The sequence below is a fragment of the Lissotriton helveticus genome, chromosome 11, assembly GCF_964261635.1.
Source record: "Lissotriton helveticus chromosome 11, aLisHel1.1, whole genome shotgun sequence".
Taxonomy (NCBI): Eukaryota; Metazoa; Chordata; class Amphibia; order Caudata; family Salamandridae; genus Lissotriton; species Lissotriton helveticus.
In genome coordinates, this window is record NC_136072.1 from 94,941,323 (window position 1) to 94,962,579 (window position 21,257).

The window sequence follows — 21,257 nt, forward strand, 5'->3', positions numbered from 1 at the left end:
CGAAATAAAACCAGTTACTTATCAATACTGGAACTACAGTATGCGGGTATATTTCATAGGTTTTCCGTACACAAAAGGAGAGGGTATAGTGCTCATCTTCTCCGAACACCCAATCAAATACTTAAACACACTAAGGAGTGGGGAGTGAATGGACGTGGTGTTGTGATATAATGTGGAAACGTTCTGTGTGTTTTAATACTGCCCTCACACCGAAGTGTGACATGCTTCATCATAGGGCTGCTTACAAAACGCCCCGGCGCAGCCAAAACCTCTGGTGGGGCAATAGGGTTGGGGAAGTCAGACCCAACATAAAAAGAAGAAAAAAACAATATTTCCAAATTGTGACTATGAACAGTGGAGGTGAAGGTGCAGTGTGATTTGTGTTAAAACTAACTCCGAGGTATCCATGTCTATTTTATTCCTGGATCCTCCGGTCGGGATTAAAAAAGTGAAGGATGGTGGTGCTAGGGAGTTACGGTGTGCCTCTTACACCTCTCCTTACTGCCCGGTGGTCAACAAGTTTCTGCCTTTTCAATGTGCCCAATCTTTTGGTCACGTCGTCCTTCAGGACACTTCCGGTCCCAGTACCTGTAGTTCCACCCAATCCTCCAATTGAGGTTGTTGGTGTATTGTATCCTAGATCTTACTCTGAGGAATTTCCCACAAGAGCTTCCTTGGGTTATAAGCGTTTACCCCCAAGTCAAACTCAAAATGGCGGGGGGCCAGGAGAGACCCCTTGTAGTCACACTTACATCTAAGCTGGTGCTCCTCCTTGTATTCACCGCTTGCCTCCTCTGTGGGTCCAGGGCTCACTGTGCTAATGGAATCCAGCTATCCTTGCTGAAGAGGGGTGAAACCCCGAAACCTGTCCTAGGATGCTTGTTTCCGGTCCAGGGAGGGCCTGGCTTGGCAGTTTGGGCTGGACTCTTCTCATGAGGCACAGGGTCAAGACTGATTTGCATATAGCCAGGTCTAAACTGGGGTGGCATGGTGAGCAAAATATTAAAGGGTTTAACCAAGATCTCTTGACTGGGGGAGCATGTTTTAATTTGTTTATTAGTTTATATAGCGCCGAGTCACCCCAAAGGGGTATCTCTGCTCTTAGGACGGACTGCACCAGCCAGACCTAAGGGGATCAGAAAAGATGAGTTTTTAGAAGCTTCCTGATCTGATAGAGGCTCTGGCAGTCGCGAATCTCGAGGGGCAGCTCGTTCCAGAAAGCAGGAGCAAGATGTGTTCAGGCTTCCGTCCATCAATTGTGTCTTTTGCTACGATTAAGCATGTCACATTTCGGTGTGAGTGAGGGTAGTATTAAAACACAGCACGTTTCCACATTATATCACAACACCACGTGCGTTCACTCCCTACTCCTTATACTGTTTAAATCTTTCCTATGTTCACATGCTTGAATCTTCCCTGTCACTGAGATTCCAGAGGTGATTATAACTAACAATAAAAATCTCTCATTCAGATAGACTATAATTACACTTCCTCATAGGATTGAGTAGCAATCCACATAGTTTTGTACACAACCAAAGTTCAACTGAGCAGAGCTTGCACCCTTTCCTCCTGTGCATTGACTTCACACCCCAGATTTCAAAGTACATACGGTTGCCCGTGGTATATGGGGAAAATAAATTAGATGAACGACTGAAGGAGAGATGGGTGGGTCGCTTGTGAATCTATGAAAGATCAAAACCAGAAAACTACAGTATACAGGTAGCTTGTTTTTTCTCCTATATTGAATTTTTCACAGATTCACATGCTTGAATCTGAATAGCTAGCAGTATCCCATTAACATAAGTGAGATCAAAACTCTGTGGAGGTGTCCTGTACATAGTATCCGTAATGTGGAGTATAAAAAACTAACTTTTCAATAAATATAAACTATCCCACCTGATTGCAAAACATTTCGAAGCACAGCTAGACAAACACTACCACATCTTTATCATTGGCAGTATCTAGACAGTAATGTCTCTTAAATGTATGCCTGTTAGACCATGTGGCTGCTCTGCATATGTCTGACAGTGGTACTTTTGCAAACAAAGCAGCCAAGGTTGCGGCACTCCTGATAGAGTGAGAGTGCACCTTGGATGTAAGGGGTCTTTCAGCTTTTTCATGACAAGGGGCGATGGTTGCCAATACCCATCTCGCTATAGTTGTTCTTGAAACTGACTGCATTTGCACCTCAGAAAAATGATTAGTCAGAAAATCTGTAGGTACTTTGGTTCTCCAGTATTGGGGTGTCTTTCATAGATTCACATGCTTGAATATTCCCCGTGCTCGAAGTGGGAGTCCCACGGTTCATAACATAGCAAAATAGTAATAACATAACCATAGTATAGGTAAGAAATAACCATAGAGTAGCATTGAAACCTAGAGCTTAATAGATGGAAAACTTTTCACTTTTATAACATATCCAAGTCTTTGTAAATAGTCCAAACTCCAGCCAATCAGGCGCTTGCACCCTCTAGAATGTTCTCCTCAGAGGCTCAGGCCTTCAAATTTTCGTAGCACAAGAGTGACATAAGTCAACCAGAAGAGGAGAGCCTCTGAGGGGAGGCAGGTGTAAGGTAACATTTTGGTGTGTCAAGCTTGCTTGGGCAAGCATTATTGCTACTTTATTATATTAGCCACAGGGTACTTAATCAGGTTGCTGGTATTTATTTTTAGGATGCAGAAGTTAAGCACTTTAAATTACTTTTTCACATTAGCGGACTGCCCTAGAGAAACTGCTGGTCGGATGTTCGTATGGTACAGGGGCATGGCAGTCCTCCAGTTAAGTAAGCACTGATTAGCTCTATTAGCACTATCATTCCAAGCTGTAGGGTGTTTTACAATTTTTTTTTTAAGTTGTTTGTAGGGGTTATGCTGTAGCTCAACAATGCCCTTAAGGCAACATTTGCACTTTGTTGGTTTTAATGGGGTATTGGAAGATGAATTGATTGAACGGTTGTGTATATTGATTCATATGACATTTTCATAATTATATGTCCTACACATAATGTATAAAGCTGAATTTGCTGCTCATTAAAAAAAGAATTAACTCCCACCCATCCTGTCCCTCTTCGCGAGAACCTATCAGTCAGTCATCTGTGGCAGAATATATCCAGAGTAATGGGTGCTTGATATTTTACCAAATTTACACAAGCTCAGTTCTGACATTCCCCACTCCGCTTTTTACTGAGGGCTTGAGTTTCTTTTAGGACAGGATGTTGCAGGAAGTACATCTGTTGATCAAGGAAACGTTGGTTGAGAGACCTCAAGTACCAAAGAAACGAGGGAAGTTTCTTTGCCAGCACTAAAAGTACAGATCACTGCCCTTTAAATTTCAGTCCAACACACGTTTTGTAAATGCTTAGCAGTGATGGGCTTTCAGGCTTAAGAATATCTATACTTAATTGGATGAAGGTAAATGCAGAGTACAGTCTACAAAAGGAATGCTGTGGCTAGATACACTGCAGATTTTGCATTCTCAAAAAGAAAACCAGCCGCCAATGCTATAATGAGAAATGTCCCATGTTAGGTCTACAAAGCAGTCATCTGGTGAAGAAGACACATTTTCTCTAAACATTACTGAATTGGCTGATTTCAGGACAGGAACCTTAGTGGGTCAAAGGTTAACATGTAAATCTAGTTGTCCATCATGGGCATTTTAAATTCCATACTAAACCAGGTGAACAGTAGGAAATGTTATGAACCGGGTCCTAACAAAAAGCAATATCTAGCCGACACTTGTGCATTCTGGGCAGGGAAACTCCTGGATACCTTAAAGGTCTTGTATCCACAATTCTCTATGGATTAAATTGAAAATTTAAGCCAATTGTTAGTCTGAAACATAAAACAAACTTAAAATCGGTTCAATTTAACAAAAAAGACTATGTATACTTTCAAAGAACTAGAAGTTAAATACCGAGGACCCCCTGCAACAATTGTAGAATCCTAGGGCAGGGCAAGTACACTATGGTAGAAAAACTCCAAGGCAACTAAAGGTCAGTGGCAATTAACAGACCATATAATCACAGACCTAATGTAAGGACCTCCGTGTAAACAACGGTGCATTTAAAAATTCATTTCTTTAATACAAAATAGTTAACCTTTTCTAACATGTCATCAGACACCTGATTACATATATATTATACTATCCCCCACATAATTCACAAGGGTACACAGTGCAATGGAGGAACATGAACAAAAAACAAGACAGAAATGCATACAGAAATTCATACAAAAGTGTCATTTGAATGACATTTGAATCAGTAAATGTAAACACTGATTTAAGTGGCTAGTTGATGGATCGTCAACACGCGTTTTGGCGTACACTACGTTCATCAGGAAAGCAACAGAAATTCCAGGTGTTTAATCAAAAAAGAATCGGCAGTGAAGATATCATCTGCACTCAGAAAAAGGGAGATTGGGTGGAGAAGTTGTGGGCGAAAGGCACAAATTTCTCGGCCCAGATACTAATTACTTTGACCAAATATTGCAACTGTAGAGATAATCACCTGGCTGATTGGTAAAGCTTAGAAAAGACACCTTCATTTATATATGATGGTAGGCCACTAATGGCCAACTTTTGCATCTAACTCCAAGGGATAACTTATAGATGTATCTTATTTATACAATAAAATGGAAGGGCAATGACCGTAAGATGGAGGTATCTTACGGACGAGCAGCAATCGTCTGCCAAGAAACCTATATTTCAGAGAACGTAAATCATTTTTGAAAATGCCAACTTTATATAGTGTGCCACAAACCTGCAAATAGAGACAGATTGTATTTTTTATAATTTAGACATTTCTTAAATAGCCTTTAAGTAATTTTGTTGCATTAACTTTCTTTAAGTTCTCCTTGTGAAACTGACCATTATTGGATATCCCACTCAGGGCAGCAGCACATTTTAACTTCATCCTGGGTTTTTGAGCAGGTACCATGTTCGGAAGCTCTATGGTCCAACATTGTCAAACCAGTTGACAGCAATATTTGTTACCTCCATCTAGATTCTTTAGATATTGACGGGCAGATCTCTCCAAGAAGAGCAATTTGCATCCCAAGGAAGTAGCATCCATCAGAAGAAAATTGTGTATCTGTGGTCCATTTGCTCATGACGGATGCTTTTTCTTCTGCTAATTTTTAGTTCTGCGATTAACTCAGTGTTTCTTGGCGTATTCTGTAGTCTTGCCTGGAACCATTTAGGAATTGAGTGACCTGTAAGTGGTGTCTAAATACTCTAGGGTGTGATCACGTAGGATTGGTTTTGATGTGCGGTTTCCACCAACCTTACTAGATGTTTCTTATTCCTTTTGGAATGCTTTCTAGTTTTCTCAGGATTTGCTGCTCTTTAGAGTAATGTAACTATGCCCCAAACGAGAATGAAAGTGGCGATCAAGATGGCAGCATTGTTGCACGCCTGCATTCTAGCATGTACACCTCGTTTTTTTCTATCCAAAGGGGATGGAGAGGTGTTCTTGATGTTGTGGTACTCCAGGTTTACCAGCGTGCACAGCTGTTGTGGTGGGCATGTGACTCTGCCCGTCAGGAGCAAGTGTCTTGTCAAGATTTCGGAGTCCATTACTTGAGGTGTTGGTTGAATTAGTACTCTTTCTACCAAGGCCAGATATATTTGCCATTTTAAAATAACCAGGTGCACTCTTACTTCAACTTCAGAGGTTTCTTGATCTTCTTTTATGTGGCTCCTTGCAATTCACCAAACCAATGTGGAGACACAACGCTGCTGCAGATTCTAGCTTTATTGATCTTAATAGTTCTTCAGGTCCCGTCATATTGCTGTTTCTACTACTGTCCTCATTGATATCGCGTTTTAACATTTTGAAATTTTTTTGCAGAATGAGATGTTTGGCGGATCACATAGGACCTGGTTGCTAAACTTTATCTTGAGTACTTTATTTGTTTGCGACATCCAAACGTACACATGTAGGCAAGGTATTGTAGCATAGGCAGCTGGGTGTTTCAAAGGCACAGCTTCATAAGAGCATCATCCATGCAATTTAAATGCCAATAGCTGGTGGTGGCTTAACGAATATCTTCGAAAAATTTGGCTTTTGCAATCTTTTGAAAATGTTTTTGGCTTTCGGTGTATCCCGTGAAAATAAAAGCAACTTGTACAACGAAACTTGGAAAGAAAGAATCTGCATGTCACAAAAGGATGGGTCGCACTTGTGGTGCACAGCGTGGAGAGCACACTGGTGGTGTTGGTGGTCACAATCAAGTTATCTTAGAATGTCATGTTACCCGTGTCACAGGTGCAGTGTCTGCTTAATTGGTCTTAATCTTCAGAGTAACCATGTTCATTAAGTCTTTTTTTTTTCCCATTAGGGTGTCCCGTCCCCTTCACTTATCAACCTGCCATCCTTGTTCGAAAAGAAGTACCATACCATAAGCCGATCAACGACGCACCTCATCTGAAGCAGTGTTGTCCCGAGAGATCATATCCCTTGAAGCGGTATTTGACAATGACTGACCGAAGCAGCTGGCTGTTACTAAGACTCGGCACATGCCAACTACCAGGATGGCGATAGCAGGTCACATCCGGCTAATGCTTTGACACTGACTGAACTTTCAAAGTCTCCCTGAAAAGTGAAGGATTTCCTTTGGCTTTAAATATTTTACTCAATTGTACATTCTTTGTAATATAACTATTAGGTGCCACTGATGGTAAACCCCATGTCTATTGGCCCTACTTTTGAAAGCAATTGCTGAATTATCAAAATGGTAAAGCAAGATGCGAAAGCACTCTTCAGCGGCCATCTTGGTTCTGACAAGTACCAGCTCGCTAAACCAAACTTTTCTCTTATTTGGTAGGTAAACCAGTGTTCACTCTGTGGTGAATTTACCAAAACACTTGTATAATCCTCTTTTTTGTTTGTAATTCATTTTAAACGTTTAATGTACATATCTTTGTATTGTATTTCATCTATTCTGTAGGCTCTCCAAGTGCTTAGCTTTCCTTTCACAATGTATTTATAAAAATCTTCAAGTGAGTCAATTGATGGTCTTCATAACGGGGGCCCATCAGTGGTTATTCTTATTCTGTGTATGTACTGTCCTAACACAGAATTTGAAAATTATCTGTTTACTGTTACCTGGAGGAGTTAACAGGTTAATAGTTGGAACAGAGTGAGTTTTCATGGTACCCCTTTTAAAATCACTGTATTGATTATTGTATTTATGACTTTCCTTTTTCATTGTGAGTAACATGAACGATTTGTTTCTTTGGGTTTTCATAAAGCAGTGCCCCGAATTGTGGGTGAAATCAGACGTTGAGGCTGAGGCAGGTGAAAACCTGTATTTGAACATTTCTTATGTTATTGCTGGTTGCACAGTAGACCATTGCAAACAGATCATGCACTTGGGTTCATCTACATTTTCTGCCTCAGCATATTTTCAGACCCACCTTACATGACACTGGTCTGTTGGATGCTTTTTAATTGTCAAGCACTGACAGCAAATATTACTGTACATGTTAATTAAAAAAAGAATTAAAAGAAAATGTCCTAAAAGTAAACTAAGCAATTAAACGGTTTCCATTTTAAAATGCTGTGTATTAATAAAATGTTAAAAAAAATGTAATTCATTTTTGAGTTCTTGATTTTTGTTCAAAATAGTTGACATTTACTTAGCAGCACTTCTGATTGCCTGTATTTTTGATGTGGAACCCTAAATCTTGCTTGCACCACCTCCCATCCCTTTTCCCCGCTCCAGAAGCATATCTTTTATATCATAACCTTACACTGAAGTTCTTGAATTCCTGAACCCATATTCTGTGTATTTCAGACACATACGCCAACATTATACACAAGCCTTTTTAGTGTCTCTATCTTGGTTATCTGGTGTCGGGAAACACTTCCAGCAAGACATGCTAGTGCATTGACAAACAGTTTGCTTTGTGGCATAGTCTAGAATGTATTACCTCTGTAAACAGCGTGAGCTAAGTAGCTTAGCTTATTCACAGTGCGCAGCTCTCGAAAAACCTGTGCAAATACAGAATGAGGTATTTTCCATGCACTGTATCTTTCATAGAATCACAGGCTTTAACTTTTTTCAGTTTGGGGTCTGAGTAGCCTTGGTAATTGTTCTGGTATGTGAATTAGAAGTGTGGCTAATCACCCTTGAGGGTATTCAGGCACTGACTAGGGCAGGCATGGGAGGAGACCATGTCTATTTCTTCTGGAATAGCCATATCTTGAGGTTCCTTTGGAAGACTGAGGGGGAGGGGAAGGTTCTGAAGTCTGGCTGCGAGGTCTGAGAAGGAACATCCTCTGCATCTGGTCTTGATGAGAGGGAGGTGTGCTCTTGCCTAGGATGCAGATTGAAGGTGTCTGGGTGGGTTGCTAGAAGTTGAGGTGGGCTGGAGGAAAGCTTAACCAGTGTTGTGGAGAGCTTTGTGGGCGTGGTTGGGTAGCTTTCACTCAAAGTATTTCAATGGAGTAGTAGGAGTCTGCTTTGCTCGTCTATGGAACAGTAAAAAGCTTTTTTCAATAGTACCTGCTCAAGCCAAACCTCTAATGGCCAGGTGTATACTGCTTAGTAAGCTGAACTATTGTAATGCCCTTCTTTTGGGAGCTCCTATTTATCCGATTAAGAAATTGGATAGAGTTTAGGTTGCTAAAGCCAAACTGACGTTAAATAGACTCCGTAATTCTTCCACCTCTAGTGCGCTTTTGGATCTTCACTGGTTGCCCATTAAACAGAGGATTCTCTTTAAAACACGTTGTATTGCATTTAAAGCCCTCCAGAATCCTGGCCCAAAGCCATTGCAGACCATACCGAGGAACTATGCTCCAGATAGGTTGCCACGTTCAGCTACAGCTAATCTTGTTCAAGAACACCGATTCCGTAGGGTCCGTCAAGGAGAGTGTGCTTTTTCTATTGAAGCTGCACAGATATGTAAAAGGTTACCACCTCAAATAAGATCTCAGATAGTTTTGTTCAATTTTATGAAAGCCCTTAAGACCTGGCTTTTCCCAAAATAACATTGATCAGGAGGATATATTTTAGCGCCAGGATACCAGTCTGGTCACAGTGCGCTCTATAAATACATCATACAAAATACAAATAGTTTGAGCATACATTTATCCTGGGCTGGGAGCCAGTGGAGATTATGGTGTTGAGGGATGTGGTTATTTCTTGGGTTGTTCAAGCTAAGTCTGTCGACAGAGTTCTGGGTGGTTTGGAGTAGACGTACCACATGGACTGGGATTCTTATGTAGAGTGATTTTCCGTAATCAAGTCCTATTGTTATAAGAGACTGGTTGACTGTAATTGTGTTAAATACTTTTTTTAAAAAGTTTTCACAAACCTTTATTGTATATACTAGCAGCCTGTCCCGACCTTGTCCGGGTGCAACAGGCTTCCCCCACCCGCCCCGACATTGTGCAGCAGCCCGGGCCCCCGCCCGGCCCGTCCCCCGCCTGCCCCGACATGGGTCCCCTTACCTGAGCCGCCGCTCCTCCCGCCTGTCCGCTGCTCGCACCGCCGCTGGCCTGTCCGCTGTGTCCGCTGCTCGCACCGCCGCTGGCCTGTCCGCTGCTCCTCACGTCCCCGCTCCTCCCCCATGCCATGTCCGCCGCTCCTCGTCGCGCTCCTGGACGCCGCTCCTCCCTGCGCTCCTGACGTGAGCACGCACGTCGCGGCCGGCGCTACTTCAGAGGGACTACTTTTTTTTTTTTGTTACTGTAAATTTTTTTAATAAAGTTTTTTTTTAAATTATATAGCCTATAACCATCTACACATCCTGACGATTCCAACGGTGTATCGGGTGTGTGGATTGGCGCTGTGGTTCCCGAGTTAACCCGCCTCAAAGGCTGAAAGTTCTTTATTATAGTAGTATAGATAAGAGTGTACAGTACATTAGTGCAATAAATGACATCCAATACAAATAACGGATATTAGTTAAGGCTAAGGGCACCTTCCCGTACAAATACGGTTTTGTCCACAGGATCCAAAAGACATGAACACAAACACATGTGTTTAACTCCCCCCCCCCCTCCCCCGCATAATTGGCATTCATTAGATCAAGGACCCTAGTGCCTGTAGGTTATGATCAAGAAACTGTGTGACAGGTGTAACAGTGGCTAAGATTGGTAACTGCCTGTGGCGTGTCCGTGCCTCGCATCTATGAGAGGACTGCGGTAGGTAACAGTGTAGGTGCGTCACGCTGTTGGTACAATCCATTCTACTGTGAGAGCGATGTGACCGTTTTACGTGTAGCTAGTTGTGTTCGTAGAGGCGTGGCTATGGATGGTACAACAGGGTTAGTGTGATAGTTGTGGGTCTGTTAGTGCACCCCGTGTATCACCCGATGCTATATCCTCCTCCTCCCGCTGCCTAAGATAGGCAGTGAAGGGGCCCCAGATATCCTTAGGGCGTGATGTTTGTGGCAGTAGTTCCGCATAGTTATGTAGTTGGTCTTGCCATGTGGTCAGGGTGGATATCCAAGCCTTAAATTTGGGGGCGCGGCCCCGGCCCCATCTGCACGCCACCTGGCGCTTTGCTAAAAGTAGGCTTAGTGCCAAGAATTTTTTGTGTGGTCGCAGTGGTGTGTGCGTGGCCCACCAGCGGGACATTGCGCGAGGTCCATTCCCAGCATTTCGGACAATCCCACTAAGACCTCACTCCAGTACGCGGCAACTGCAGGGCAAGTCCATGCTAGGTGTAGAAAATCTGCTCCGTCTCTCCCACAGTGGCAGCAGCGGTCATTGTCTCGCAGGCGGAATCTGTGTAGCTTGGCTGGGGTGTAATAGAGGCGGTACAGAAATTTAAAATGTACCAAGCGTAACCGAGCGTTGCCCGTCACGGCATTTGTGTGAGTGCAGCTGGACTCCCATTGCTCGTCCGTTAGTAGGACAAGATCCCTATCCCAGTCCGCGCTCGTAGTGTAGTGGGCGGTGGTGTGTTCTGCACATGTTTGTAAAGTAACAACACTACGTGCTGCGGGACATCGTTTTGGAGGAGTGCATGTAATGGTGCCAGAGTGTCGGGTTCGTCATGGAAGTTAGGAGTGACGGCGCGAACATTTTGGCGCAGTCGGGTGTACAGGAACGTGCCCATTATTGTGGGGGTGTGATCCCCAAAGAATTGATGAGAAGTGCGGAATTGGCCCTGAAGATATAAGTCCCCCCACGTGTGGTAAGCCAGGTTAGAATTTTAATGCAATTAAGAAAGTGGTTGCGAGATGCACACCTGTTTTATAACATCCTCTGAAATTACTCTAATTCTTGTCCTGTTACTCTTAGTAGGCGTGCCTGCAGGATAAGCGCTCCGCCCAATTGCGCCGCAATTTACAACCAAACACTGAGGAACCCGTTTAAGGCTCCGATACCGACAGCACAGCCACATAACTCAATGAGTCCAATAAATCAAAACTTATTGTCCTTTAGTCTTCTTGTACTCCTTATTTTAAACCAATGCTTGTATAGTCCCATTTTTTCATTCATTATCTTCAATTCATTTTACTCATTTTCATTCAATGGAAGATGGATCACGTAAACACAGGAGACAAGGTGAATTCCGGATGTCACGTATTTATTAAAATACCCAATGCATTTCGGGACGTGTCCCTTCCTCAGGGGCGTCTAAAATACAAAGAATTGCACACAATTTACAAAGAGTTCACGAATTCATTAACGTCGTAACACATTAACATTTGTCATACACTTAATGTATCCTCTATTTAGTCGATAATGCTTGCTCAGTTGCTCTACTACCTAATTAATCCATGCCAATAAAATCAGAACAGGTTAGTCCACATTTTGCGCCGGATTTCTTCGCAGGTTACACGCAGACGGGGGTCATTCATCAGGGTCATGCAGGGCGAGTATAGGAACGAGGATCCCATGGTGTTGGCAAGGTGTTTCCACGCCATCACTGTACAATCTACTGTGGAGGGATCGCGTTCTCTCTCCCGAACTGTCGTGTAGATGTACCCAGAGGCTTTTTTGGGTCTCATGTAGCCGTCCTCCACTGCAAGGTGCGCCATGTATGGTGGAGGATGGAACCAATAGGTGGCAAAATGACCTTGAGCACAGTCGTAGTACCGCTCGAAGTAGAGACGTCAAACCCACCTTGGTGGTATGGCAGCATCAGTGTAGCCAATCCGATCCTTGCCTGTTTTCCGCCCCATATCAGCCGCGATAAGTCTTTAGGGCACGAAAAAAAGTGTAGCCCAGGATTATAAGGGATGTTAGTGAATAAATATAGGAGTTTTGGGAGCACCACCATCTTAACCTCTTGGATGCTATGGGAATTCCCCTGCTGTGCTGGGATTTCGCGATCCTCGCACATTCATGACGAGCTGGGCTCGTCATGAGCGTAGCAGGAGGCTACTGCATGACGAGCCCAGCTCGTCATGAGCGTCGAAGGGGTTAATGAGGGAGAAGCGACCTGCCATTGACAGCGGGCGGCGTATTCATTTAGTGCGATTTTGTCCAGGGCAGTCCCGTAGTTGGCACTGATCATGGTGTCCCGTTGCCTAGTAACTCGGTTGCCAAGGTATTTTAGTTAATCAGTTTCCAAACAAGGGGGTAATCTAAGGGGTAAGGCTGCGTTTTATCCGTTAAGGGGAATATAGTAGATTTGGCCCAGTTTATTTGTACCCCGCGATGCCTCCAAATTTTGTAATTTCGCGTAATATGGGATTCAGGTTATCTTGGGGTTTCGTGACAGAGCGTTATGTCATCCGCATATAGTGAGATGAGTATGTCTCTCCGGATATATGAGCGCCCGGTGGTTATGGTGCTGCCTGAGTTTGGCTGCCAGTGGTTCGATGGCCAGCGCGAAAAGAACCAGGATAGCGGGCACCCCTGGCGAGTGCCCCTGTGAATTTCAAAGAGGGAAAAGCGTGATCCATTCAGTAGCACAGCTGCGGTCGGCCGATAGTACAGCAGTTGCACCCAGTCCAGGAAGCTAAAAGGCATCCCCATGCGTTCCAAAAGTTCAAGTAGGTAATCCCATTCTAGCGAGTCGAAAGTTTTTGTAGCGTCGAGAAATATGGCGGCAGCTTCGCAATTGGGGTTTATATCTTGTAATACTGCGTGTAGCGTGCCCAAGTTGTGGAACGTCGCTCGGTTAGGGACGAATCCGGCCCGGTCCGGCAGGACCAGACGTTCCATCAGAAGGTCGAGGTGCGTGGCTAGGACTTACGCTAGAATTTTGATTAAAGTATTTAATAACGACAAGGGCCGGTATGAGTCACACTGTTCGGGGAGCTTGCCTGGTTTAAGCAAAGATGTGATCAGGGCTTCGCGCATGGAGTTGGGTAGACTGCCTTCCTCAAGGGCTGCATAATAAACCCGTTTAAGAATAGGGGCGAGTAGATGAACATATGTTTTATAGAAATCTATCGGGAGACCGTCCGATCCCGGGGCACGGCCGGACTTCATTGACATGATTGCTTCTGTTATTTCATCACGTTCGAGTTCATGGTTAAGGAATTTTTGTTGAGTAGGGCCTAGCCAAGCTATGGCAGTGTCGTCTAGGTAAGTGTCCAGATCCACTGGCATGGTTCTGTGCGAAGTGTAGAGTGCAGAGTAGTGTTCTGTGAGGATGCGAAGTTGGTCAGGCAGGTTCCTGTGAGTAGTGCCTTGTTCTTCTTGTAATGCGGTGACATAGTTGGTGAATTCGGGAGGTCTACCCGAGGCTGCCAGAGCTTTCCCCGGACGCTCTCCCTCTCCATAGTGGCGTGCAGTGTGTGGCTTCACTCCCTATCCGCTGCCTCATCGTATTCAGTTAGTTTGTCCCTCATTTGGGCTTTGATTTAGTGTCCGCGCATAGCATGATCTAGATCCTGTTCTAGGACGCGCAGTTCTGCTTCTATCTTTCTGATATCCCCTTGTAAGGATTTAAGGATTCCACCCCCCTTAGCAATGCACCAGCCTCGCACAGTGACCTTGAAGGCCTCCCAGACTGTTGTGAGGCTAGACACTGATGTTGTGTTGCGGTCAAAGAAGTCTTGTATGTCTTAGCCTAATTCGGCCTTAAAGGCCGAGTCGCCATGGTGGGCGGGGGTTGAGGCGCCAGCTCAGGTAGGGCGAGCTGTCCACGGGGATCTGGAGTTCTAAAAGGACAGGGGAGTGATCAGAGAACATGCGGGCTAGATGTGTAGCCCTAGTCAGCCAGTGTGTGAGGCCTTCTGATAAAAAAACATTGTCTATGCGTCCCCACGTGGAGTGTACCGCTGAGAAATTAGTGCCTTGCCTGAGAGTGGGGTGATTGTGTCTCCCGCATCCAGCAGACAATGGTCCTCTACTACACTACTAAGCGTTTTTTGTTTATTTGTGTAATGCGTCATGAGGGGTGCGACCTATCCATATGAGGACGTAGTGCCGTGTTGAAGTCACCTCCTAGATTGACGTATGTGATGTCCAACGCTTGTATCTTGCCCCATAGTAGCAGCAGCGCGTTGAGGTTGTCAATGTTAGGCCCGTAATAGCATGCGAAAAGGACAGTGTGCGGTAGGAGTCTCCCCCCCCAAACCATCCAAAATCTGCCGTCCGCGTCGGTGTCTGTCCCCAGTGGTGTAAATCCCACTCCACGTTTAATTAAAATGGTCACCCCTCTGGAGTAGGTAGAGTAAGAGGAAAACAAGCGGCATGAAGCCCATCGGGATGGAAATTGGGGGGCACTCCCTGACGCTAAGTGTTTCCTGCAGCATGGCGATTGTCACCCCGTGTCTGTCTAGGTAGCCCAAAATCTGTCGTTTCTTCCTGGGGTTGTTCAGTCCACGGACGTTCCACGAGATTAGCTTAATCTGTCGAAGTGCCTGTGCGTCACCTGTCGTTCCCATACCGATGTGTAAAGATCATCATGTAACACAAATGTGGCATCTCATCCTTGATTTCTGGCAGTGCATCAGTTAAAGCCAATTGTCCCCCCTCCCACTCCGGCGACCCCAACATGCTGGGTACATAATTCCCACCCAACAACATTAACCATATTGTGAAAAAATAGCCCCGCCCACAAGGGGGGGGGGGTAAAGAGGGGTTCGCCCATAGGGGGAAAATGAACCACTAGGGGCGCCTGACCTGCCTTTCCACCTCCCTACTTGCACCCACAGGCCTCCGAGCTGACAGCAAGGTAGCCACACGTGGGGCGGAGGTGGGTGGTCGAGCAACATGTCTATTGTAGACCATAATTCAGTGTTCCCATAGATACTTCACCATTATTGGAGTAGACCACCAGCGTAGAGACTACAATGGGAATGTTCTAGACAGTGGGCGCAAATTCCGAAGATTAGTCCTGCTGGGACATCGGCGATTGCGATCTGGATCGAGCCTGTTCTGCGCCTTCTCTGGAGAGTCCCTTCCTAGACTGCTTGAGATAGTCCTCCGCTTGCTGCAGGGAGTTGAAGAAGTGCTGTTTTCCCTAGAGGATTAATTTTCAGCTTTGCGGGGTAGAGCATCGCGTAGGGAATTTCCTGGGCCTGGAGTTTATTTTTAATCCCTGCAAATTTATGCCTTGCTTCTTGCACCGATGGTGTAAAGTCTGGAAAGAATGATAGTGTTGTGTTTCCATAGCTGACTTGCCCCTTCTCTCCCGCCAGACGGAGGACTGCACCGCGGTCTCTGTAATTTAGGAAGCGGGCAATGATGGGTCTCGGTGGTGTACCTGGGGGAATGGCGGGCTGCCAGGGATCTGTGAGCGCGTTCCACGGTAAGGTGGGTAGAGAAGGATTCTCTCCCAAATAGTTTTTCTACAAAGTCCTCGATTCTGCCAGTGTTGGTGGACTCCGCCAGGCCCAGGATACGGACGTTGTTCCTTCGAGACCTAGCTTCTAAGTCTTCGTTTTTGTCTGCAATGATCTTGAGCAGTTTGTCAATTTGTGCAATATGACGTCCACTGGAGGTGGCTCCGTCTTCCAGGTCTGAAATTCTGCTCTCCGTGTCCATTCTAATATTGATAGACTCAATCTTAGAGTCTATAGATGTGAGGCTTTGTTTCATGCCGAGAGGTGCCTGCCAGTCTTCCTCCGGAGGGGCGCTCGACACAGATTCTCCGTTTTCAGCAGGCGGTGATCCGGGGGCCTTTCGGGATCTTGGATTGCTTGGCTTCCGTGCGGCCCTTATCGCGTCTCGGGACTCGAGACGCTGCAGGGTATGAATTATCAAGGCCAAGGGGGGTCGTTGGGCCCCAGGCGGGGAGTCTTGTGTGGGTTAGTGACGCAGAAATCGCAGGGCTCTTGGCTCGCTGAACGGCAAGCAGGAGGGCAGTAGAAAAGTGTCACTTGAGGTGTCTGGGGTCAGTGAAGTGTGGGTGCGTCGACAGGTTTTTCGCCACACCGGCATCTTTAGCAGCTGCTTCCCAGGAGGAACGCCCGTTGATGCCCTGTAAGCGCCAAGAATCTCGTAGGCCACGGGTGCAGGGGACAAGATGGCGGCTCAGTGCGGGTGGCGCGGTGAAGATAGAGCGCCTCGACCCTTGTCCCCTGACGGCAGACTGAGTACCCTCCCCACTTGTGCGCGTGTGAGCCCTGGGAGGGTATGCTTGTCGGTCGTTGTGGCGCGATATATCAGCAGGCCCTGCCAGTACAGTGATGAGTCTGCCAGCCCCGTGTAGCAGCAATGCGCCCAGCAGCCAGTCCTCCACGTCAATGCCAGCACTGGTCTAGGCCTTTGCCTCCCCGACCCGCAAAAAGTGGGGCTAGTGTCGTAGTAGGAGCTGCGGGGCACGCTGTGGGGAGCCCTGCGGCGTGGGCGCCGTCTCCAGTTATGTAGCGTCCCCCAGGAGCTGAAATCCCAGCATGAGGTGTGTGAAGTAAGGGAAGCTCAGGGGGATAGAGCGTTGGTGCATCTGGGGTGCGGAGCTGTCCAGTCTTCTTCTCAGGCCGTTGCCTCCAAAGCCCAGGCACCATGCTGGTGGAAGCCCCTCTCCCCAGCGCAACAGTGGTGAGGTGCCTGGCGAGCTTCGCAAGATGTGGTGTGTAATTAGGTGGTCGGGGGTAATAGCGTACCTTCAGGGCCTAACCGCAGCCCGCAGATCCCCAGTGTCTCCCAGCGAGAGGCCTCGTCGGGTGGTCCCAGCGGAGACGCGCAGGAGCAAAGCGCGGGTCTCGTGCAGAGTCTAGTGCGATGCAGGGGCCTCTCACCTCGATGCGGCGGTCAAATGCTGCAGGAAGTGCCCCCCGGTGTGTGTGGGACGTGGGGCAGCCGAGCGCCGCCCGCTGTATGAAGGGTCCGGTCCTCTCCGCAGGCCGCAGATACCCGGTGTCTCCCAGCGAGCGGCCACGGCGGGTGGTCCCGGCAGGGACGCTCAGGAGCAAAGCGCGGGTCCCGCGCAGAGTCTAGTGCGCAGGGGCAGCTGGTGACATTTGAAAGTGGTGAGGCGTAAAAGTTCAGGATGAGCGGCATGTAGCGAGCGAGCGGAGCATACCTTCTAAATACACTTCCACCACACACAACACAAGGATGCTGTATTCCTTCTTCCGTGACACAACCCCAGCTGTGGATCCAGCGCTTCACTGGTTCTACACCAGACACACACACCAGGTCAGCTGTGATTCAAGCAGCCTGCTGTCCACACGAGACGCCCACTCAATTCAGCTGTGCACCACCAGTGTGCCAGGCTGTTTTAGGGCAGACACCCTCCCATCACTGCTATGCACCAGGGTGTATCAATGACATCCATCCATCCTGAATCCATGACATCCATCCATCCTGCATCAATGACATTCATCCATCCATCCATCCTGCATCAATGACATTCATCCATCCATCCATCCATCCTGCATCAATGACATTCATCCATCCATCCTGCATCAATGACATTCATCCATCCATCCTGAATCAATGACATTCATCCATCCTGCATCAATGACATCCATCCATCCTGAATCCATGACATCCATCCATCCTGCATCAATGACATTCATCCATCCATCCTGCATCAATGACATTCATCCATCCATCCTGCATCAATGACATTCATCCATCCATCCTGCATCAATGACATTCATCCATCCTGCATCCATGACATTCATCCATCCTGAATCCATGACATCCATCCATCCTGCATCAATGACATTCATCCATCCATCCATCCTGCATCAATGACATTCATCCATCCATCCATCCATCCTGCATCAATGACATTCATCCATCCATCCTGCATCAATGACATTCATTCATCCATCCATCCTGAATCAATGACATTCATCCATCCTGCATCAATGACATCCATCCATCCTGAATCCATGACATCCATCCATCCTGCATCAATGACATTCATCCATCCATCCTGCATCAATGACATTCATCCATCCATCCTGCATCAATGACATTCATCCATCCTGCATCCATGACATTCATCCATCCTGCATCCATGACATTCATCCATCCTGCATCCATGACATTCATCCATCCTGCATCCATGACATTCATCCAACCTGCATCCATGACATTCATCCAACCTGCATCCATGACATTCATCCATCCTGCATCCATGACATTCATCCATCCTGCATCCATGACATTCATCCATCCTGCATCCATGACATTCATCCATCCTGCATCCATGACATTCATCCATCCTGCATCCATGACATTCATCCATCCTGCATCCATGACATTCATCCATCCTGCATCCATGACATTCATTCATCCTGCATCCATGACATCCATCCATCCTGCAGCCATGACATTCATCCATCCATCCTGCAGCCATGACATTCATCCATCCATCCTGCAGCCATGACATTCATCCATCCATCCTGCAGCCATGACATTCATCCATCCATCCTGCAGCCATGACATTCATCCATCCATCCTGCAGCCATGACATTCATCCATCCATCCTGCAGCCATGACATTCATCCATCCTGCATCCATTCATCCATCCATCCTGCATCCATGACATTCATCCATCCATCCTGCATCCATGACATTCATCCATCCATCCTGCATCCATGACATTCATCCATCCATCCTGCAGCCATGACATTCATCCATCCATCCTGCAGCCATGACATTCATCCATCCATCCTGCAGCCATGACATTCATCCATCCATCCTGCAGCCATGACATTCATCCATCCATCCTGCAGCCATGACATTCATCCATCCATCCTACATCCATGACATTCATCCATCCTGCATCAGACATTCATCCATCCATCCTGCATCAGACATTCATCCATCCATCCTGCATCCATGACATCCATCCATCCTGCATCCATGACATCCATCCATCCTGCATCCATGACATCCATCCATCCTGCATCCATGACATCCATCCATCCTGCATCCATGACATTCATCCATCCTGCATCCATGACATTCATCCATCCTGCATCCATGACATTCATCCATCCTGCATCCATGACATTCATCCATCCTGCATCCATGACATTCATCCATCCTGCATCCATGACATTCATCCATCCTGCATCCATGACATTCATCCATCCTGCATCCATGACATTCATCCATCCTGCATCCATGACATTCATCCATCCATCCTGCATCCATGACATTCATCCATCCATCCTGCATCCATGACATTCATCCATCCATCCTGCATCCATGACATTCATCCATCCATCCTGCATCCATGACATTCATCCATCCATCCTGCATCCATGACATCCATCCATCCTGCATCCATGACATCCATCCATCCTGCATCCATGACATTCATCCATCCATCCTGCATCCATGACATTCATCCATCCATCCTGCATCCATGACATTCATCCATCCATCCTGCATCCATGACATTCATCCATCCATCCTGCATCCATGACATTCATCCATCCATCCTGCATCCATGACATTCATCCATCCATCCTGCATCCATGACATTCATCCATCCATCCTGCATCCATGACATCCATCCATCCTGCATCCATGACATTCATCCATCCATCCTGCATCCATGACATTCATCCATCCATCCTGCATCTATGACATTTATCCATCCATCCTGCATCCATGACATTCATCCATCCATCCTGCATCCATGACATTCATCCATCCATCCTGCATCCATGACATTCATCCATCCTGCATCCATGACATTCATCCATCCTGCATCCATGACATTCATCCATCCTGCATCCATGACGTTCATCCATCCTGCATCCATGACGTTCATCCATCCTGCATCCATGACATTCATCCATCCTGCATCCATGACATTCATCCATCCTGCATCCATGACGTTCACCCATCCACCTGCAGCCATGAATTCAAACTGTCCTACATGACATTCATCCATCTACCCAACATAAATAGATTGCAGTTTATCCATTCTCGCAGCATGCAGGAGTCACCACCCCCCCTCTTCCTCCCCCCATCCACCAGTATCCTAGGCAGGTTGCTGTGCCTGATATCCACCAGCGGGTGCCGCAGTGTCCATTGAGGCAGATTCAACATGCCCTTGCATCACGGCCTGCAACGCTTTGCATTATGGACTTTGTAGGCCCCAGCAGACCCAGCGGCATCCTCGCTTTTCACACCACTCCTTTGCGTGACTTTATTTGACTCCTCTGGTGGAGTCCATTGCCTACATTGCAAAGACCAGTAGTGTGCCATAAAAAGGGGGGCTGCTGGTGGTGCGGGGCCGGGGATTAGAAAGAGCGCCAACTAAACTCTGCTCCGCATTGAAGGTTTCCGAAAATACCGACACATGGCGATTGGAGAAAGCAATAAAAAAAAAGAAATGATAAACATGACCGCATTCTAACTTCAAAGCGCGGACTGTGCAGCACGCAGGATGTCTGTCGGGGGCTCGCACAAAGCTGGCTTAACACTTCCCTCCTTGCAGTAAATCAAAGTGACATGCCCGGGGGGCACAGGGGCAGGCACCCACCCCCAGCGCCACCCCTGAAACCAGTCAGCAGCAACATTATGCGTTCAGATGCACTGCAGTCGCGGGCGGCTCGAGGGGCGGGGGATATGGGGGGGGGGGGGGGGGGGAGGGAGGGGGATTGAAGGTGGGTATTAAAATAAAATTAAAAAATCCTACCCGAGGTCCTGAGAAGGTCCGCACTGCCCCAAGTCTGTCCGTTGGCGCCTACAGCCCCTCTAAGCCAATCCTGGCGCGGCATGGCTATTCTTCGCCCGATGCATGCCCATTAGGATAATGGGCATGCGCAAACAGGACAAAACACAAGTGCGCATGTGTGGGCACGCTGCGAAAATTCGCCCTCCGTCCCCATGCGCACTTGTGTTGTGCTGCTGCCTGTTGCCCCCCCCACTGGTCTGACAATCATGTCAGTCAACATGACGCGGACCGGCGTCATGTTG

At 46.8% G+C, this 21,257-nt stretch overlaps 1 protein-coding gene across 1 annotated transcript in view; it reads left to right on the plus strand.

The window, feature by feature from the left end:
• ECT2 (epithelial cell transforming 2) overlaps nucleotides 1-7,590 on the plus strand; it is a 297,161-nt gene extending 289,571 nt beyond the window's left edge. The window contains exon 24 of the mRNA XM_078665446.1: nucleotides 6,337-7,590. Within this exon, the coding sequence (XP_078521572.1) occupies nucleotides 6,337-6,426 (90 nt within the window). The 3' untranslated portion in view covers nucleotides 6,427-7,590. The remainder of the gene's footprint in view (nucleotides 1-6,336) is intronic.
• The last annotated feature ends 13,667 nt before the right edge of the window (nucleotides 7,591-21,257 follow it).